The 19547-nt window shown below is 45.8% G+C and overlaps 1 protein-coding gene across 10 annotated transcripts in view; it reads left to right on the plus strand.

Annotated features, from left to right (window-relative positions):
• Positions 1–19547, plus strand: part of TMEM104 (transmembrane protein 104) — a 63075-nt gene that overhangs the window by 35123 nt on the left and 8405 nt on the right. For all 10 annotated transcript variants that reach the window (XM_038371677.2, XM_038371680.2, XM_038371665.2 and 7 more), the window contains one exon: positions 2725–2818. In XM_038371677.2, the coding sequence (XP_038227605.1) occupies positions 2725–2818 (94 nt within the window). The remainder of the gene's footprint in view (positions 1–2724; positions 2819–19547) is intronic.

The following is a 19547-nucleotide window of genomic DNA, read 5'->3' on the forward strand; positions in this document are numbered from 1 at the left end:
GAACATACCAATCAGGCCCTGCATCCTCTACTAAAGCTGCAGTTGTGCTAAGAGATCGATACAGACTTCAAACCCTGTCTCTTTGCTACCTAAGGGCCCTTTGTCTGTCTGTGCATTGGATTAAGGTGCTGTTTTGCCAGTTGGTTCTGGTGTGCTCTAATTTGCACAGGACACCTGTTCCTTAATTATCACCATCCCTCGTCTGTCGCTTTGTTTCAGCTCTTAGTGATGCATGAGCTAATCATCCCTTTTGAAGGAGGATTATGTTAACAGTTTGAGCATGTGTTTCTAAGAGAGGCCAGTTGGGCATGGATCTGTAATGTCAGTGGTGGTAGATTTGGCTTCTGCTTTGTTAGTGCTGGTCCAGGTCTTTCACCTGCATTTTCCACATGTGCATTGGGCTGCATCTGTATCCTTGATGATGATGATATTCCCACCTTTCTGACCCTTGGAGGTTGCATTCTGCTTTGGGATTGAATGGCAGTCAGTAGAAAGGAGGCTGCGGGTTGGGTGGGGATGGAGGGAATTCAGGGAGCATAACACAAAAAGGAGATCAAAGGAAAAGCGCAGAGGAAAAAAATCTAATTTCTATAACACTTTTAATTCAATTGTATTAGAACTGAAAAGTCCTTGATATTTCTTTTTGCTGTCTAAGACTTACCAATTATATTTGAAATATCTTTTGTGCTTCCTGGATAATCTCATTCAAAGGATCTTGAAGCATTTCTTAAACCTTAATCCTCACCCACACACCTGTTGGCATTCCTATTTTGCAAACAGGGAAACCAAGGTGCTGAGAGGGTAAGTGGTTTGCTAGGTGTTGCAGCAAATCATAGACTGAGCTGGGAATAAAACTCAAAAGTCCTGACTCCCAATCCCCTCCCTGGGTTTATTTTGGCCACCTGGCAATATTTGTGTTGTGAAATCATTCGAGTTGCATTACATATTTTCTGGAACGTGTTTAGAAAAATTTCCTGGAGTTGTGCGCGTCTTTAAATAACTTGGGTTCTGTCCCAGCACCTCCATGGGTTCATTGTGGGACCTTGGGTAAGTCATATAGCATATATGCATCCGATGAAGTGAGCTGTAGCTCACAAAAGCTTATGCTCAAATAAATTTGTTAGTCTCTAAGGTGCCACAAGTACTCCTTTTCTTATAGCCTCTTTGTGACTCAGTTTTCCGCATTTGTAAAGTGGAGTGCTACCTTCCTTTGTAAAGTGCTTGGAGATGTATGGATGAAAAGAGCTATGTAAATGCTAAGTATTTATTGCTCTGTTTATTTTAAAAAAAATCTTACTAGTTGCCATGCAAATGGACACAGCGTGTGTTGGTATCTTCTGGGCCTTTATCCTGTAGCCTACTGCTTGTGAAAGCTTATGCTTGCACCCGATGAAGTGAGCTGTAGCTCACGAAAGCTTATGCTCTAATAAATTTGTTAGTCTCTAAGGTGCCACAAGTACTCCTTTTCTTTATGCTTGCACGTGTTACTGATGAGAATCTGAGTCAGTCCTTGATTGATTGTCACACTCTCACCGCCCCTCCCCACAAAAACAAAGGGTGGGCAAAGCTCCCCTCCTGTATCACTCCCTCTTTCCCCCAACCTTCTCAATAGACGCAACCCCTCTGGATACCACATTAGCTTTGCTCAGTGGGTGCTCAGAACTCTTTCAAGCCCTTGACATTCTGTGTGTGTTCTTAAAGTGCTTCTTATCTGATTTGGCTAATTAGTCTGTTAGGTAAGCGGCACCTCTCCCCTCCCTCCCTCTCCCCCTCCCCAGTGCCACTGAGGTTGGATAAGAGGTCATGGCTCAGTCACCTGTTTAGTCTCTCTGTTGCACTGTGGAGGAGCGGTAGGGGGATGTGTGATGTCTAAGGAAATGCAAGTCTTCTCAATTAGTCTTGCTTTCTGCCAAGTGACTAGGAGTGTGCGATGGAAAGCTGTCAGATATTCAGTGGATCCTGGTACTGCAATGTCCACAAATTTAGCCTTTAGAGACCCTTCTGCGGTCTGCCTGGTAGCTGTGATTAAAATTGCAGGATGCCTAATAAGGGCACTTGCTGATGGTAGCTTTGGTTTCCCACTCTGCATGAAGTGTTCCTTAACAGCAAAGGTACTGGGAGGCTCTTTATCTTCAGAGTTTTCAGTTCATGGGTGTGGTTTGCACATGTTACTTTCTGTTAATGCTTCAATGTAAAAGTGGAAAATGTAGCACATCAGGGATTAGTTTAGCTGGAGCTGGTTCACCCTTGTCACTTGGCAGGTTCCACTGTTTTTCAGGCTAGTACACCTCAAGGCAGGCCCATCAATGTTAATTCAACCAGACTGGTCACAGCTACAGCTACCAAGACCTAAATTGAACATATACCCAGACAAAGATTAATATTTAATGTTCTGTAAAGTTACACTGATAGCTTGTACTAAAATTTGTCAGTAACTGCGTACTGTACAGGTGATAGCAAACATCAGGAAGCTAAGAGGATCCTGAGCTCGGTCTGCCTGAGGCATATAATCTGACATCAGGCAATTAGTTTGTCCCCTCTTTCTGTCTCAGCCAATCCAGCTTTAAAACTAGTGAAGAAATCTTGGTGCCAAACAGAAGTTGTGTCTGAGCTGAGCTTTCCAGAAGAAGTTTATTTCACTGTTTTTTGGCCTTATTAGCAAAATTCTGATTTTTAGCCTGATTCCTGTTTGTTTGTTTGTTTTTGTTTTGTTTATCTTTCCAGGCAGCATTTACTCTACTACTGGGTCCTTTCACCTTTTTTAATGTCCAGAAAACCAAGTATCTGCAGATCATGACATCCCTGATGAGATGGATAGGTGAGTCGATGAACTTCTTCAGTTTTAGAAAGCCTCCACCCCATCCCTATTGATGGAAACTGAATTACGGGTATTGTATATAGACGTTGGAGTAACTCTGTCATGGCCATATCGTGCCCTCTCAAAGACCCGAGTCAACCATAGATATTTTTGATTTTTTTTAAGCCAGGGTCACCTTCATTTTAGACACAAGTTTTATAAGTGAACACTTGCTAAAATGGTACTGAATCCTAAGTGGCTTGCCGTTGGTGCACCATAGGCTGCTTTAGAAATTAGCACAAGCTGTTTTCAATAGGCACTCTGCCTTCTTCCCTAAACCCCTTGTGTGTCTTTTATGGTATCTCACTAAAAAGGGAAGTTTTTTTTTTTAAGGGTGCGTGGAAATTCTACTTCTTGTGATCAGAGTACTATACATATTGACAGACTGGCCATCTTGCAACTGGAACACTAACGCTTGGATTTTCCAGTGTCAAGGCAGGGGAGGATGGGCATTTTAGAGATGTTTCTCTTTGATAAGGCTATTGGATTGTGTGGCTTGGTGTGGCAGTTCTCCCAATGGACTCTCCTGAACATTGGGTCAATTTCTTCAGGATCCAGGTCTTGGAAATAAGTGGGATGAATCCACTCCATCAGGACAGAGTTCATTGTGGCAGGAGGTGACTACTTTAGTTTTCTCTTTGAAGCACTGATGCATTTAATGGAGAACCCACCCTGAATCTTATCAGTCATCCAAGGACTTAATGGCAGTGAATTTGGGCCATGTGCATGTATTTCAGGAAGAGGTTGCATATTTCCACACTCTGTTTTGCCCAGGCTTATAATTCTGAATGTTTATCTCAGTCTACTCCAGACCCAGATTTGATAACTGATACCTATCATCAGCCCATGTCAGGAAGGAAAAACAACTTTCCCTAGTTCAGCCGGTGGGACTTTTTCACCTGTTCAGTATCACTCTGTACGCAGTAAAGGCCAATTTCGGTTAGCCAAGTTCAAAGGCTTGTAATCCTGACCTGAAACCCCCAGCAGTACTTAAGCGGAGCTGGATGAGAATATCTGATCTGAGGTTTATTTGTGGTGTTGCTTGGGGAAATGAACCTCCCACGGTGGATGAGAGATTAAGCTGCAGAACCTCAAATGTTGAGCGGTTTGAAATAACGAACACCGACCCCGTACGGTGTGAAAATCTCGAATGTCAGTGTCTGTCCTTTGTTGCCTGAGCACATGAAAGGTTTGAAAGCCCCATGCTCCCCAGAAGGAGGGATTATCTCATTAAAGGGGTATTAAAGGTAGCAAAAAATATAATCCCTTCTCATCTCACTAGCCCATTTCCGATCACCCAGTCTTCTATCTTCTTGCAGATGCATCAGTCAAGCCTCCCGTCTCTGAAACAACCTGGCACCTGGCTGGCCTGCCGTTGGTCTGTCCCTAGCCAGCTGCCTCCAGAATAGGGAGGATGATCATTAAACCTTGGCCCAAGGGTTTTCTTTCCTTGACAGACGTAGTGTTTGGAAAGGTATAGGGAAATTCATGATTTAGCCTGATTGATTCCCGTGTCAGGCCATTAGGGGATGTCTGATCCAGATAATGATGTTTAATGGCCTTGGTGGTACCTCAGTGGTTATTTATTGCAAAGGAATCGATGAGTAATAGATTTATTAGAAAAGAAGATTCTTAAAAGGAAAGTGGGTTTATACAGTAAATAAAGAGTAATAGTCCAGCTGCAGGGCTTGGGTTTGGGGTGATTCTGACGCAGACCTTGGGGAGGGGTTGAATCCACGCACTTGGGGTAGGTTAGGCTCCTACTGCGAGCTTGTAGGAGAGGGGGAACTGGAAATGGAGTTTGAGGAAGGATTAAGCCCCTGTGCTTGGTTTGGGCTTCTTGGTGTGATGATTGTATCCTTCTGATATACTAAGGCCAGGCACCACTCCCTCTCTCCAGGATCTGTGACTGCATTTCCTGGCCTGTTCTAGCAGAGTGGTGTTGAAGTTGTTTCTGGAACCCATCCTGAGCGCTAGAGCCACTCTGCAACTCTACCAGGCTGGTTGATCCGCATTGGCTTTTACGCAGTGAAGGGGACACATCTGCTTCTCCTCTTTCAGAAAGTGCCATCTGCACTTCACCTCCCCTTTCAGATAGGCTGACCAATCCAGCCCTTTTGGACAAGTGCATGAACTTGCACTTGCCTCAGCTTTGTGAGAAGCCAGTCCGCTGCACAACTGACCCATCTCTATACTCTGTCCTTAGCAGTTAATATTGGCCTCCAGTGTGTCTGCTGCAGGATGTACACTGCACCCTTTCCCCCATTCAGTGAAAGTCTGTGGATTTCCCAGCTGCAGGGGCTGACATCAGTCTGCACTGCCCTGGGTGTACTGAAGATTAAGATGACAGTAGCAGAAAGGATGACTCTTGGCAGCGGAGAGAGAGCTGCATGTAAAGGTCGTCTCTACTTTTGTTTGTAATGCTGTCATCCTTGCCTTTGAAAGTTGTTTCCTCTCTTTCTCCTTCCGATCTGAGTGATGATCAAATGTCACTCACCTCTTCGCAGAGCCATACGGTCTTCAGAAACAATACTTCGATTAACAAAGCCTACAGCGGTCATTTTTCTCCATGAGATGTAAAGACTTCATCTCTCTGTGAAAAATAAGCTACCTTGAGAATGCTAGCACCTTCATCACAGAGAAAAATTGGTCCAGATCAGAGAATTCAGAGGAACAACCATGCCTGGGTTGTTCTGGCTGGGCTGCTGCATGCAGCTGTGGCATTCTTTATTTTTTTGATGTTATGGAAGTTCTTTGTGTGCAGCTGAGGCAGATACATACTGAAGCACCCAGAAGGCCAAGGGGCATGGGGAATTCTTGAAATGATCTGAAGCTTTAAAGTACAAATGCAATAACATTGGTGATACCAAACAGATGGGAATCTATTGGTTGGGCCCAAAGAACTCCTCTGAAAACAGACTAGTATGGAGAAGCATTTCCCTGTGTTAACTTGATAAGAGCAAGACGGGCACAAGTACATTTCATCAGGTGGAGTAGAACATGCAATGGCTAAAGACTCGGGTTATATGGAGACCTGAAACAATGAAAGCACCTCTCGAGAGCCACGTCTTAAACACAGCTCATTACAAAGTTGTAAGTGTTGTTTCAGATCACTGTACTGGGCTTATGAATAGCAATAAAATAATTAACACTTGTTTCCCCTTGTCATTTGCAGAAATTCTCCCAGAATTGGCCGAATACCAGTGCTAGCCATGGTGGGAGCAGTAGCATAAACCAAGCTCAGGTGTTTTTACCAGCTGTCTAGTCCTGCTCTGACCCGATTAAATAATAGTGGTTAAAAATCCCATAGCCCAGTTTACGTTAGTGTTCTCACTATTGCTAAGGCCAGCGAATTGCACTGACTCTAGACCAGCTCTTGGAGAATTTCTGAATGTGCTCCGCATAGATGCAGTCTCTAATAGACCGAGTAGGAAGCTAGTAGGCTATAAGATGGTTATCCAAAAAATTTCCTAACGTAAGGCTCAGTTGTGCTATTGATATGGTTGTGGTATAACATGGATCCTTTTTGCAAGTATATACAGGAAAATGTATTTCTGTTCCCTGTCCATGCCATTGGAAAGCTGGAGGAACATCCAAAAGGGGCCGACTGAATGAATCTCTCCATGGAACACTACTTAGAGGAAGAACTTACTGGCTTTAGCAACAGAGGGGACATGGAAAGAGTAGCCCAAGGTTTGAAGGCCAAGACTATATAACAGGATTCAAAAAAGAACTAGATAAGTTCATGGAGGATAGGTCCATCAATGGCTATTAGCCAGGATGGGCAGGGATGGTGTCCCTATCCTCTGTTTACAAGAAGTTGGGAATAGGCGACAGGGCATGGATCGCTTGATGATGACCTGTTCTGTTCATTCCCTCTGGGGCACCTGGCATTGATCACTGTCGGAAGACAGGATACTGGGCTAGATGGACCTTTGGTCTGATCCAGTATAGCTGTTCTTATGCTCTTAAGATAGACAGGGATAGTGGAGCCTTATTTGTGCCCTAAGCGACATCCGACAGTGCAGGAAGAATCCAGGTTCTGATTATAATGTTTTAGCCTAGGTCTTGAATTGGGCTAACCTTAAAACTTTTATTTTCTAAGACAGTTGTAGAATAATTCATGCTGGCAAGGTGAAACAGTGTTCTAAGATTTGGGCCACAGCCCTCTTCAAATATTGTTACTTTTATAGAGTACAACTGTGGGTCAAAATTTTGCTAGCTATAACATTGAAAGGTGTGTGTTGCTCATAGAAGGCTAGTACGAATTCTCACGTCAGCTTGGCCAAGGATTCTTTACAGGGAACTGTGCTGTAGCATCCTTTCCCCTTTCCTACACGCATTCACCCCCAAAGTAACCTAAAACTGTTGTAAAATTGTCAGAGGCGATGCAAAAAGATTGTTCCCTAGCCTGGTTAAAGCACTCTTGGAGTGGATCCTTTAATGCAGTTTGGCTAACCCAGTTCTTGGAATAATACCACTTTTACACCCTGGTCAAGGAAACAGCCTTGAGAGGTTTGATTTTTATCTAAAATGCCCAAAATATCCCGAAGAAATATTCTGCTCTTTATTCGGTCTGCCGTTCCTCCTCCTGTGTTGATAGAGGACAAAGGCTGGAGGCAATGATTTAGGTTGGTCTCAGCAGCCTGACTCGGTCCCCCAAAATTATGACCACGTAGAATTTCTCTTACTCTGTTTCTAGAGCTGACCTGTGTCCTACTGCATTCTCTTAGGTGCAGGTGGCAGGGTATTCCCACCCACACTTGTACTTACAAGTGACCTAATTAGTGCCTCAGCCCATCATTTACCCTGGAGCCCTCAAGGAGGCCAGGTTCACAGTGCCACGGTTGTGCCTTATCCCCACCTTCTTCAGCAATATCCCACATCTTCTCCTGGGTACTGGTGACTGGGTATCACAGGGCAGAGCTCAGAATCTGGCAAAGGCAGAACGAAAATCTCAGGACCTGAAGCCATGCAGGTGAGCGTAAGATGTTCCTCCAGTGGGAACCATGGGGCACTCCAGTGCACAGCGGTGCTCTGCATTGTTGGATGATTACGTCCTGCGATGTCGTGGGAAGGATATGGGTTAGGAAAAATAACACAAGGACAGTGATTGGTAGGCTGGAGCTCAGGGGCAAACACTGAGCTATTGTATATTCAGCAGCTAAACCGATTTAATTGCAACCTGTTACAGCCTGGAACTCCCAGCTTTATGAGCAGAGACCTCTGGCTTTAAAGATTGCGACAGCATGAGTATTGCCTCGGTTATTGTATCATCACTGGCAAATGTTCTCAGGCAGCTTTCACTCAGGACACTTGCTGCATGTTCTGCTCCAGATGCTCCATTTGTAGTTACTAGAAACTATTGCATTTTAATCAAGATCCATTTTGGAGAGGAATAAACTTCCTACAGTTTTGGCTGTTGCTGGCTTTCAGTGTTCTCGCTCTCTCTTCCCTCCACCCCCTCCCCCCATTATGCTTTGCGGTGCATTCAGATCAGATAATTAGCACATCAGTCCTGGTTCCTGCACTTCTTAAAGTGGGTCAGTCACAATCCTGGCCCAAATTCTGGGGATAAACTTGAGACTATTAATTAAATCTCTCCTCTTTCTCTTTGCCTCTCCTGCCTCCTCCTTCTCTGCTTCCTCCTCTCACAGACACTTAATACCCAGCTATAGCTTTTGATGCTCAGTTTCCACTTCCAGGCTCAGCGATCGAGATCCTTCACTGATTTTTTCCTGTTCTTAGATAGGCTGGTAATAGAAATATTTTAGGTATAAGGTATTTTAGAAATAGCTTAGCTAAAGACCTCAAACTGCTTTAGGAACCCTGAGTAATGACACCTCAGTAAGTTTAGCCCCTTTATTACAGATATGAAAACTGAGGTCTAAGATCCTACAGTGAATCAATGCTAGAAGCAAAAATGAATCCAAAAGTCCTGACTCCAGATATGCTATTCTAATCCCTACATGCTATCTCAGGGCTTGCCATTGTTCCCATCCCAAATGCTAGGGCATTACCGTAGGGAACAATCTTTCATTGACTCGAGGGTATACACTAAGATCTCATAAATTCTTTCCATCTGTAATTTCAGTTATTTACATTATTTTTCTCATGGGCAGACTTGCCTTCTGCTAAATTTGCCCTGCCTATAGAAAGGTGCAGTCTCTCGATAGCCTGCCTTCTTCCTCTTGATTGCAAAAAAGTAATATTTCATACTGCTTTACATATTTCTGTTTACCTGTTTGCATAACTTTAAGTAATTAAACAATAACACAAGGTCATTTGACCAGGATTTAATTTCTCACTACCACCATCCCCTCCAGTCTCAAAGGCCCAGGCTTCTCTGAAAGAACGTCTCCTATTGTCATTCGCTCCAAAATACAGTTGAAACCCTGCTGGCAGGGCTGTAGACCAGTTTGGTTATGGAGGTGATTTCTGAGAATTCTGCTAGTCAAACCATACTGGAAAATAGCACCGCTGTCAGAAGAAGCTGTGTTGTAGGTAGACCCTACTGATCGAAAATAGCTTAACCTTTCACTTTCAGAACTGGCATCTGTCACTTTGGCCTCCAGTTGACCTCTCAGCCACCTAAAAAATTCCCTTTCCAGTCCTTGGGAACCATGGAATTTAGTTGCTTGTTTTGAGGTTGTTGTGGGTTTTGTTTTTTCTTTTCTTTTTCTTTTTTTTCTCCCATCTGAATTTAGTGCTGGTGCAAGATGCCTGATTCACAGCGCTGGACACTAAAGTCCTTTCTGTATCTACAGAACAGATGCAACTTAGGCAGCAAAGAATAACCTCCCCAGTGTTCCTCATGCTTTGAGGGCTGAGAGGGTAGGTCATTTTCCATACCAATTCTATCCCTCAGCATCTACACTTTGACCACCAAGGGTATAACAATTGCAATGGAGGCTTTTGTACCAGACATTTGTCCACTGAGAATTATCCAAGATCATGTCCCGTAGACCACTGAATGGAATTCAGATGTTGTGGTGACTTTTGGTCACTGCTGTCCTGATCAAAATTTAAACTGGCCAAACTGGAGGTCATCCACCCTAAAATCCTTGGGCCAGTTTGCTGGTTTTTTTTAACACGAGTTATAGCAGATGGGGAAGGGAGACTGCAAGACTTATAGCCATGGCTGGTGTAGGGGTAGTGACAATAACTGAAGTTTTTATATTTTCAATCTCCTGCAAGGAGATTAGTTTGCCACTGTACAGTCCTCTAGGCAGCTGCTCTTCCGGTGATTAAAAACAGAGCTTACTGTGACAGCTTAAGGAAGGACCAGTTAGACCTCTGCCCTTAGTCTCTTCTTTACACCCTCCATTGGGAGGGGGAAGGAGGGAGTTGAACTATAAATCAGGACATTGTATTGCATTTTTGATTGCCTTAAGGACACTGATGTCACTCTTTCACCAAGTCCTCCTGCTTTTTTTGGCCTCTTTCGGAGAGGAGAAAGCCGCTTTAGGAGCCCTCTGGGATAAATAATTCACTAAGAAGAGAATATATTTATGAAGAGTTAGTTAAAAGGCCATGCTTCTCTGCTGTGCCTGCTTTTAAACATATCTGAGGAGCTTGTTTCAGTGTTGTCTGCAGGCTGGGATGGGATGAAATGGTGCCGGCGTGAGTGAAAGCACCTGATAGCTTCAGATGCAAATTGAGAGTGACACACAGTGCTGGATGAGAGTGCTAAGATCCTGCCAGAGGGGTTAATGTTCCTGAAAAGAACATCATCTCCAGTCAGGAGGAGATAAAGCAACGGTTGCCTGTGTCGGGTTGCAGAGCCAGTTCAGAAAGATCTGTGGAGGGCTGAGAATACTGGAGCAGATCACTACCCACTTCGGCATTCTGTGAAGACATCCAGAATGAGGACACCTGTGCAGATTTTGGGATGGAGGGAGTGTACATTAACAGTGAGAGCAACTGTGCATTCCACCGAGTCTATAAGGATGGTTAATATAGAGCATTATTCAGACAAGACATGGCAAATCACTGGCAAATGGAGTGACGCTTCATTGGATGGGGGCCCAAGTAAACCAGAGCCAATGCCGCTGTTGAGCTTTGAGACAGATTTGTTGGCCTCAGACACTCTGCACTGCCCTAGCACCTCCAACTGTGCAAATGTTAATCGAACCTCACAATGACTCTGAGGTAGAAAGTAGTATCCTCATTTTACAGAATGGTAAACTGAGGCACAGAGCAATGACGTGGATGGTCCAAGATCACGTTGCTTGTCAGTAGCAGAGCAGGGACTAGATACCAGGAGTCTAATTATCAGAAGCTGAGTTGGGACTAGCTACCAGGTGTAATGGCTTGAGGATACTGCGATAGGAGATCCAAGGAGCGTTGGCAGAAAATAACTTTACATGTGATCTCCAGCAGAAGTGAATAAACAGTTGTCCTCTCCCATATGTACAGATGAAGGAGCAGTAATACCACCAGGGTATAAAACAATTTTTTTTCTCTCCCCGAGGTGCCCCGGCATGCAGCATATGTACAGCATGTCAGCTGATATGGGATCAGAGAGAGGAATGGTTCAACAGAGTTAATGGCAGGAGTTGCAATTGGAGGAGGTTATTGTAAGTCTTCTTGATTATCTTGTAGCAAACACTGCCATGAGCAGGGAAGGAAGAAGCAGAGAGTTGGTGTTTTCCAGCAGTAAAATCCTATCCTAGAGCTTTTGACAGCTGAAAGACTTGATTCATTTGTTAAAAAAAAATTTGTTTTTGTTAATGAAACAGTCTCTGCATCTGGCCCAGGATCAGGGCAGCAGTAATCTCTGGCACGGTGGCAGAGGGTATTAGTGAAAGCTGACAGCATGGGTAGAACATCAGGGTGATCGGTGTTAGATGAGATGCACTAAATGCATGGTTTCTATTCCCCTGACCTCCCTTTTTTTGCCTTTCTTCACAAGTCACGATCCATGTTGTATGATCTTGAGAAGTTCAGCATGCGTCATTGCACTTTTGCTGCCTGGGTGAGCTATGGTTCCATGCCATGTAGACGGAGCCTCAGACTTCAAACTAGTGAAATAACTGTCCCCTAGCCAAAATCCTGCTTTACCTTGTATGAACTGTCCACACTGAGGCTATGAGCCCTTCTTACTGCTCTAACTTTTTCTAGAACCAAAAACTCTTCCTTCCCCCTCCTAGTCTGAGATCAGTAAAACACTCTCCCAGAGGCAGAGATGCCACCTTCCCCCTAATGGCTTTGACTTGTTTTCCTCACAGGGCACAGGTGCCGATCTGTATTCCTTACAAGCCCCCATGTCTCTCCGGAGTTAGGGACATTCTTGCCTGCATTGTGCTTTCAAGGCTCCACCATCACACAGGTCAAAGATTCTTGACAGCCTCCTAGCTCCCACTTCCACAGAGGCAGATCCACTCATTGCTTCTATCACTGTGCCTAGAGCACTGTGATTCCACCTCACATTGTTTTTGTCATCCTCTCATACAAAACCGTTCACTAAAGTGTAGAGCAGCTTGTCCATTTCAGCTACAAGAGGCCTGGGGCTCATGAACTCTGACTGGGTGAGATCATACAATTTCTGGGGAGGACACGTTAGTTAATGTAGGAGTCAGATCAGGGCTTATTCCAGAAGCCTCTAATTTCAGAGGTTTGTTTTACAGTGTGACTGGTAATAGTGAGCTATCTTAACAGCTTACATGTATAGTACAACTCTAACACCTTCTGATCCCAAAGGATCAGTGGGTTTAATCACACAGAGCACTGTTGAAAGGCAGCCACCTCCTCAGGTCGGCCAGAGCTCCCAGGCTGGTCCTGAGACACCTCTCCCAGTGAAAACTTTGTTGAAACAGGAGCATTCCTGCAAAAAGTTTTGGTTCCAACAACTCAGCATCTTCCAACAAATCCATGTTGTTGAAAAATTCCTGACCAGTTCCTAACCTCATGTCTTCTAACGCTTCCACTCGGACTTCCCTGGCCAGGTTCCCTTCTCTCCTGATTTCCTCCAGGGACCGTGCTTCAACATGTGTCACTGTGAGCACATAAATACTTAAATCAAGCCACTTAAGACCTAAAAGAAATGTGCACAAGGAGAAACTCGCTTTCCACCATCCATGTTTTAAGGGGGGACAGTGAGCCAAAAGAGTTTGGGAGCCGCTAGTCGGGGGAGATGCTGCAGAGCTGATTCAGGATGTGAGTGAGGGGAGAGGCAGGGGGCCTGTAGGCAGAAGATCAAACCCACATGCAGAGGGGATGTTTCAAACCTTCAGCCCCATGCCCCCCTCAAAAACCAGTACCTAAGAGCGCCGAGTCCTGTGTCTTGCCCTCGCTGTTTAACTGGAATGCTCTGCTGTGACTGGGGAGTTCTCTTGGCACATCCAGGGCGTGATATGGCCCCCTGTTATTGCCCTGATGTGTCGCCAGGTGCTCGCTGTCAGTGCCTGCTGGTGGCTCAGGCAATCTCCTCATCCTTCATCCCTGCTGCAGGGAATGGGTGGCTTTGGTTTGGCAGAGTGGAGCCAGGGCCCAGCTCACTAGGATAATTATACAATAGCCGAGGATCTCAAAGTACTTTACACAAGGGGGGCAGCGCTACTGCGGCCCCTTGGAAAAATTGCTTGGGTGCAGGAGCCAGCACAAAAGGGGCTGGCTTCTCCTGTGCGGCCGCATCGTCCCTGCCATGAGTACTGCAAGCCGGCAGTCATGGAAGTCACCTGACTGGTACCCAAGCCCCTGTTTGCAGAGGGGGCAGAGAGGCTTGCCTGTGGTCACCTGGCTTTGCAGTGCTGGAAAACCAGCCCGGCCTGAGGTTTTGTCCTGTGGGCCCCTCGCACCCAAATCTCCCTTTTAAACCAACAGGTTCCTAAGCCCCTAGAACAGCCAAGTGTTCACTGACTCTTAGTATTACGGTAGCGCCTGTGGGGCCAGCTGGGCTCAGGTCCCTGTTGTGTTTGCAAACACAGAGTAAGACAGTGCAGGACTAGGTTCATGCAATCCGGGGCCCTAATGCATGGGCCATCCCTGCGCCATGGCCCCATCCCCACCTGAAGAGGCAGATGTCAGGAGCAGTGATTGGAGCGGGGGAGTCTGCTTCCCATCTTCCTCCTCCCCCCCAAGAGCATCAAAAAGGAATCGGTGCCCCTTGAGAGTACCAGGTCCTCTCTCTCCCCCTGCCTGGAGAGGCAGAGGCAGTAGCCAGGGCATATCTGCCTGCACCCATTGCTCTCTTCTCCTGCCATTTAGGGTATGTCACTTGATGGAGGATTCTCTGCTCCTTGAAGTCTTTAAGCCACGATTTGAGGACTTCAATAGCTCAGACATAGGTGAGGTTTTTCGAAGGAGTGGGTGGGTGAGATTCTGTGGCCTGTGTTGTGCAGGAGGTCGGACTAGATGATCAGAATGGTCCCTTCTGACCTTAGTATCTATGAAATAGCAAGGTGGATAGTGCCCTCTGTGGCAATGGATAAGCAACAATAATGGGTAAGGACTCCCCCCAGGCAAATTTTTGTGCCTTTGGGATTTTTAATGTCCACACAGAGCAGACAAGGCCTTTTTTTTTTTTTTTTTTTAAATATCTCCTGCCAAAGAACCACACCATAAGCTATGTGCAACTCAATGGCTCTACTTGGGAATGATGAAGTGAGTTGAACTCTGTCTTGCCAATGTGTCTAGGCATTTCAGAACTGAGGCTTAGACAGCTTAGCTGTCCTCTGCTTTTGTTCAGTTTACTTCCCTCTCATTTCTCAGCTGGAATGGGATAGAGCCCCTCCAAACTCCAGTGCTTGCCTGCTACCACCACGCCTCTTAGGACAAACTAGCCGCCCTGGGACTCCCAGCCAGTGTGCTCTCAGTCTGCATAAAATGTGCTTTGGATTGGCAAGGGTCCAGGAGATCACTGCGGTAGATGAGTTGGAAAAAGGAGGTGGTTTCTTCTCCCAGAATCATCTCCAAAGGGAGCTGGCCCTGGGAAATTCTGCCTACTCCCCTCCTCTTCCCCTTTCGGTGCCACTTCCCTCCCCAAATCCATCACACTGCCTTGCGTATGAAATGGGAAGCAAGCGTGCATTGCGAGAGGGTGATTCATTATCGTTATCCTCTGGCATATTGATTCTCTGCTTTGAGAGGAAAGCTGTCACACTGTCAGCCAGCACTGATGGATGGCTCTCCTGCAAATGTGTCAAAGCTATAACAGGGCGCCTGCTTAAACAAACAGTTCTAAATGGGTGGATGGGGGCAATGAGGCATAGGGGGCCTCCATTTATAGCAAGATGGTGTGGCAGCATTTCACACCCCGCGTGCTCCAGTTCATTAGAAGGGATGACATGTAGAGCAAGATGTCTGCGTAACCTGGTGATGCTCGTTTAGCGTTAACCATGGTTTCCAGGCTGAGGGAATGGATGTTGTTGGAAAGGGCACAACTCATGAACTGCAGCAAATATATGCAGTTATCCACGTCTTGCTTACTGTTTGTATCCCTGTTGCAGTCTCTCTTCCATGAAGGGGATAATACCAGCTAAAAATAGAAACAGAGGTTGCCCTGCAAAGTATGACTGCTTGCCGCTGGTCTGCAGCCTGCTACCCCTATGAGTGCTTGGGAGCAGTTCCCCAAGGTGATTAAGACATTCCTGCCTGGAAGTGCCTGAGGAAGGCACAGTGTTTAGAGTCAGAGTTCAGCACAAAGCCTAGTCCAGTCCACTGGCTCTTGGCCGCTGTCCGGGCATTATGGGGCACCTGTGTAGGCTGAGAGTCTGTAGCATGGCACCTTTCAGATTGTCACTGGAGAGATGGATTGACTGGAACAGCAATTGCTCCATCACCTAGCACCAGTGAGGCTTAACTTGCTCCAGGGTCCTGGCTAGTTACACTGTATCTGACCGGTGTGACTGGCGCATCTCCTTACGTTTCTTCCTCTTTCTTGGTGCACATCTTGACTTGGGACCTTCCTGTTTCCATCTGCATAAAGATGTTCTGGAGGCAAGGCTGCAACTTCTGTACCTTCCAGGCAAAACTTTCTCTTCAAAACTCTTCTAAAAATAGTGTCTCTGCTGCATCAGTCCAATCACGCAGAGCTGCACCAATAGGCTACAAGGAAAGGTGAAGTCAGAAAATCATTGTGGAGCATGATATTGGGGCAACAGCTCTAGGGGGGCGGATTTACTGCTAAAGGACAGATATTGCGGATGGGAGGGCTTAACGGTGTTTTTTCAGGCTTGACGGGGTTTCTTCTGCCTTACGAAAGCATCAGTGGAATTGGATTTTTGGGAGGATTCGCAGCTATGATTTTTATATATTATGAATGTTGAAAGCGTTCCTTGGCAACTAAGTAAAATTAAAACACTCCAGGCGCTCAACTCCAGGACATCCTGTCTCAATCATCAAATATTCATAATGAGTTTAATGGCAAAATGGAGACATTGTTTACTTGTGACCTCCCGAAATTCTGTCTCATAACAGCTCATTTAAATATCCAGGATTTAGAGAGACCCAGGTCCTGTCCCCTGGTGAAAGCTGCTACCTGCTGTGCATCGGTGATGTGGCAGAGACAGAGGAGGAGCAGACTGGTGAATGCTTTATTTCCACACCTGCTCCTTGTGGAGGGTGAAGAGTAAACTTGGTGTGGTGGAGAGGGGTGACCCAAGACTGTCACGTTGGCCACTTCACTCCATGTGGAGGGATGGAGTATGAACATGGGAAGGCTGTGTTCTCCCACCACCATTCAGTGACAGAGATCCAGGTCCCAGACTTGCTCCTAGCACAGAGAGGAAGGGAAAACTGCATTTCTGTCCCTGCTCCCTATCCACTGAGAGGATGGCATCTGAGCATACCACATTCTCACCTCTCTGCCTTGAAGGAAAATGGGAAGGAACCTGGGACAAGGAGCCAACCTGAGACCCTGTCTTCCAGCATTTGCATCTTGCAGGGGGATGGAGAGCAAACTTGGGAACACCCACATGGTGCCTCTAGCTCCCCATATGGGGTAAGCCTGAGACTTCCCAATTCCCTGCTCTACTGTCTGTGATAGGGATGGATGGCTGACTGAGATCAGCCCAGCCCAGCCCAGCCCAGCACCCCTTCCCCTGTGGAGGAATGCAGGGCAAACATGAGGCTGCAGGAGGGATCCCAGTCGGGCTCTGAGGAAATGATGAGCTCAGAAAGACTGATTTCACTTTCTCATTTCCCTATATGGCTTTGTGTTATCGATCCACTAGAGCCAGCACAGATGGAATGTTAAATATCCCGAAACTCCCAGATTTTCCATCAGGGCCGCTTTTCGGATATAGGCTCTTATGTATTCTTCCCTCATCTGGCCGTGAGAGCCTGATAGCAGAGCTGTCATCTTTCTAAAATCAACATCTCTTTGGTCAAGGAGGACAGGCAGCCTTAGCTTTTCTCTCAGAAGAGGCCTGTGTCCTCCAAGTTAGACAGCTGGTGACCTCTCCCCACGAACAACAGAAAGCCTCAGTTGGGGGTGGTAATTAAAAAACCATGCTGAGTTTTATTTGTCACCCCTTTTCTATCCTTCACGAGTAAGGATGTGCTCTCAAGAAGGTGGGATGCAGAAATGTCCCTCCCAGAACCGCTTGTCTCACTGTGTGGAAAATGAGTTGTCTGGGGTGTGTATAAATTAGTGTCTTACACTGCTTTTGCACAGGGGCTCATTTTATTTATTTCTAAACATTCAAATATGTTTAAAGTTTAAGAGGTGATTGTAACCTGCCAGTAACCCCTTGAAACCATGTAATCTGCCTCTGACTAGTGTGACTGTGTCAATCAGCCATAAACAACACTGTTTTCCAAGGAAGCTGCAGTTCACATGGGTGTCGGGGGTGGAGGAGGAAGCAGGGGCAGGGTGCTGCATCATATTGCCACCACTTTATAGGTTGCATTTCATTTTTCATAGTCTCTTGTGATCTTTCTGGCCTTCCCTCCTTTCTTGTCTCCCTTCCCCTCTTGTAGGTTATCTATATGGTTCTCATCACATGGTGGGGGGCGTTCTCCATCTCCTTTCATTCTCCTATGCACTTACTAAGAAATGTTCTCATAGAGACCTCCTCGCCTCCCACTTTTATTTCCCACTGCTTGGGTCTCAAAATGTTTCATGATGGAGGTCACCAGGAGTGCTCCATGAAACACAACTGGAGAACCAGTGGTGTACAGGCATCTTACATATGCCCTTGACATTCTTGAGGCCTGTCTCCCAATTATGAAGGTGTCTGATCCTCTTGCTTTTCTCTCCTACTTTCCCTGGAGAAATGCTGGCAGTTTTGGTGCTGTCTATGCAACAACTGAAAATCATGCTAGTGGCAATTGAATTTTTAAACAAGGTTCTAGCATAGTTTCCTGGATCAGCATAAGACGAAGCTATACACTACTTTGGGTGGGGTGTGGATGGTATAGGCTCTAGCATGGTTTGACAAGTGCAGTTTTCAGAAAACTAATCCCAGTCCATGCTGATTGGAGAAGGTATACTAGATTTCTGTTATCAACCATTTTTTGTTTGGTGACTGCGAGCTAGTGTGGACGGGACCAGAGCTATATTTGTCTTCTATATTTCTCTCACTCTCATCCTTCTGAAGTGGTGTTTGAAGGTCTCTTCCATCCCTGCTTCATATTTCAGTCCCTCCTGCCCAAACCTATTCCTTACACATGAGCAATTTTCTTAGCACATTTTCTCTCTGCTAACCAGGTTCCCTCCAGGTGCAGGAGCACCATAGGAATGTTAGTGCTGGAGCCGTAGGCTGCTTTAATGGAGTATTTTGGCTTTGCCTTCAGCCTGTTATCCCAAGAATAAAAGGATGTGAACAGAAAGCTTCATGCATACACACGGGATCCTTTTCTCATCTGCTTGAGACTGCCTGTCAGTCAGAGGCTGTCTTCCTCTTTTCATCTTGATTTATCATTGAGCAAAACTAGGTTTCAGAGTTTTTGTTTGTGTCTTACTTCCTCCCAGGGACAGGTAATAAATCTAATATATGAACATTTAATTCTCCAATTTCAGCAGCCAGGACAGGAGAGAGACACTGTTCCGACTTCAATGGCCAAGAGAGAATACAGCTGCTGGAGAAACATTGCTAGAGAGATCTATCTGTGGTCGGGACTTCAATAGGGGAGTCTCCCAATTCACCCAGTCAGCCCATGCCCCTCAACAGATGGGAGATGAATACGCTATGAGCCACTGAAAAGGATAGCACTCCTACATGTTGCCAACACCAAGATAGAACATTTCATTTGAGAGCTTCTTGCAGAGCAGGAGCACTTCTGCTTTGACAAGCTATTGCTAGATTTTTAACCTCTCTTGTTAGACTTGCTTCACGGGGATCGCCGTGTCAGGAAGAGAATTCATTTAGGCAATACAGCCATTCTGTAGAACATAATAGCTTGTTCTTCTCTGCAGTCTTCTATCCAAGGTTCTCCGAACACTTCAGAAATGTTCTACCAGTAGTTCTAGCAGATTCTACAATCTCCACTGTGGGTGGCCTTGTGCTAAGGAACCACATCATTCCCCATTAGGGATCTGATCCAAAGCCCACTGATGTCAGTGGAGAGCCGTTTCATTGACTGTGTTTTAGATCAAGCCCTAGACTTCCCAGCGTAACAAAGCATGGCTTTCTTATAAAGGAGGTCACCAGTTTCTCCTGGTCTTGCCAAGGACTGTGGGGTGAACAGCAGAATCACTGGAGTAGGCTGACATGGGCAGAATATGAAAGTGGGGGGCTGTACACCG

Source organism: Dermochelys coriacea, chromosome 14, assembly GCF_009764565.3.
Source record: "Dermochelys coriacea isolate rDerCor1 chromosome 14, rDerCor1.pri.v4, whole genome shotgun sequence".
Taxonomy (NCBI): Eukaryota; Metazoa; Chordata; order Testudines; family Dermochelyidae; genus Dermochelys; species Dermochelys coriacea.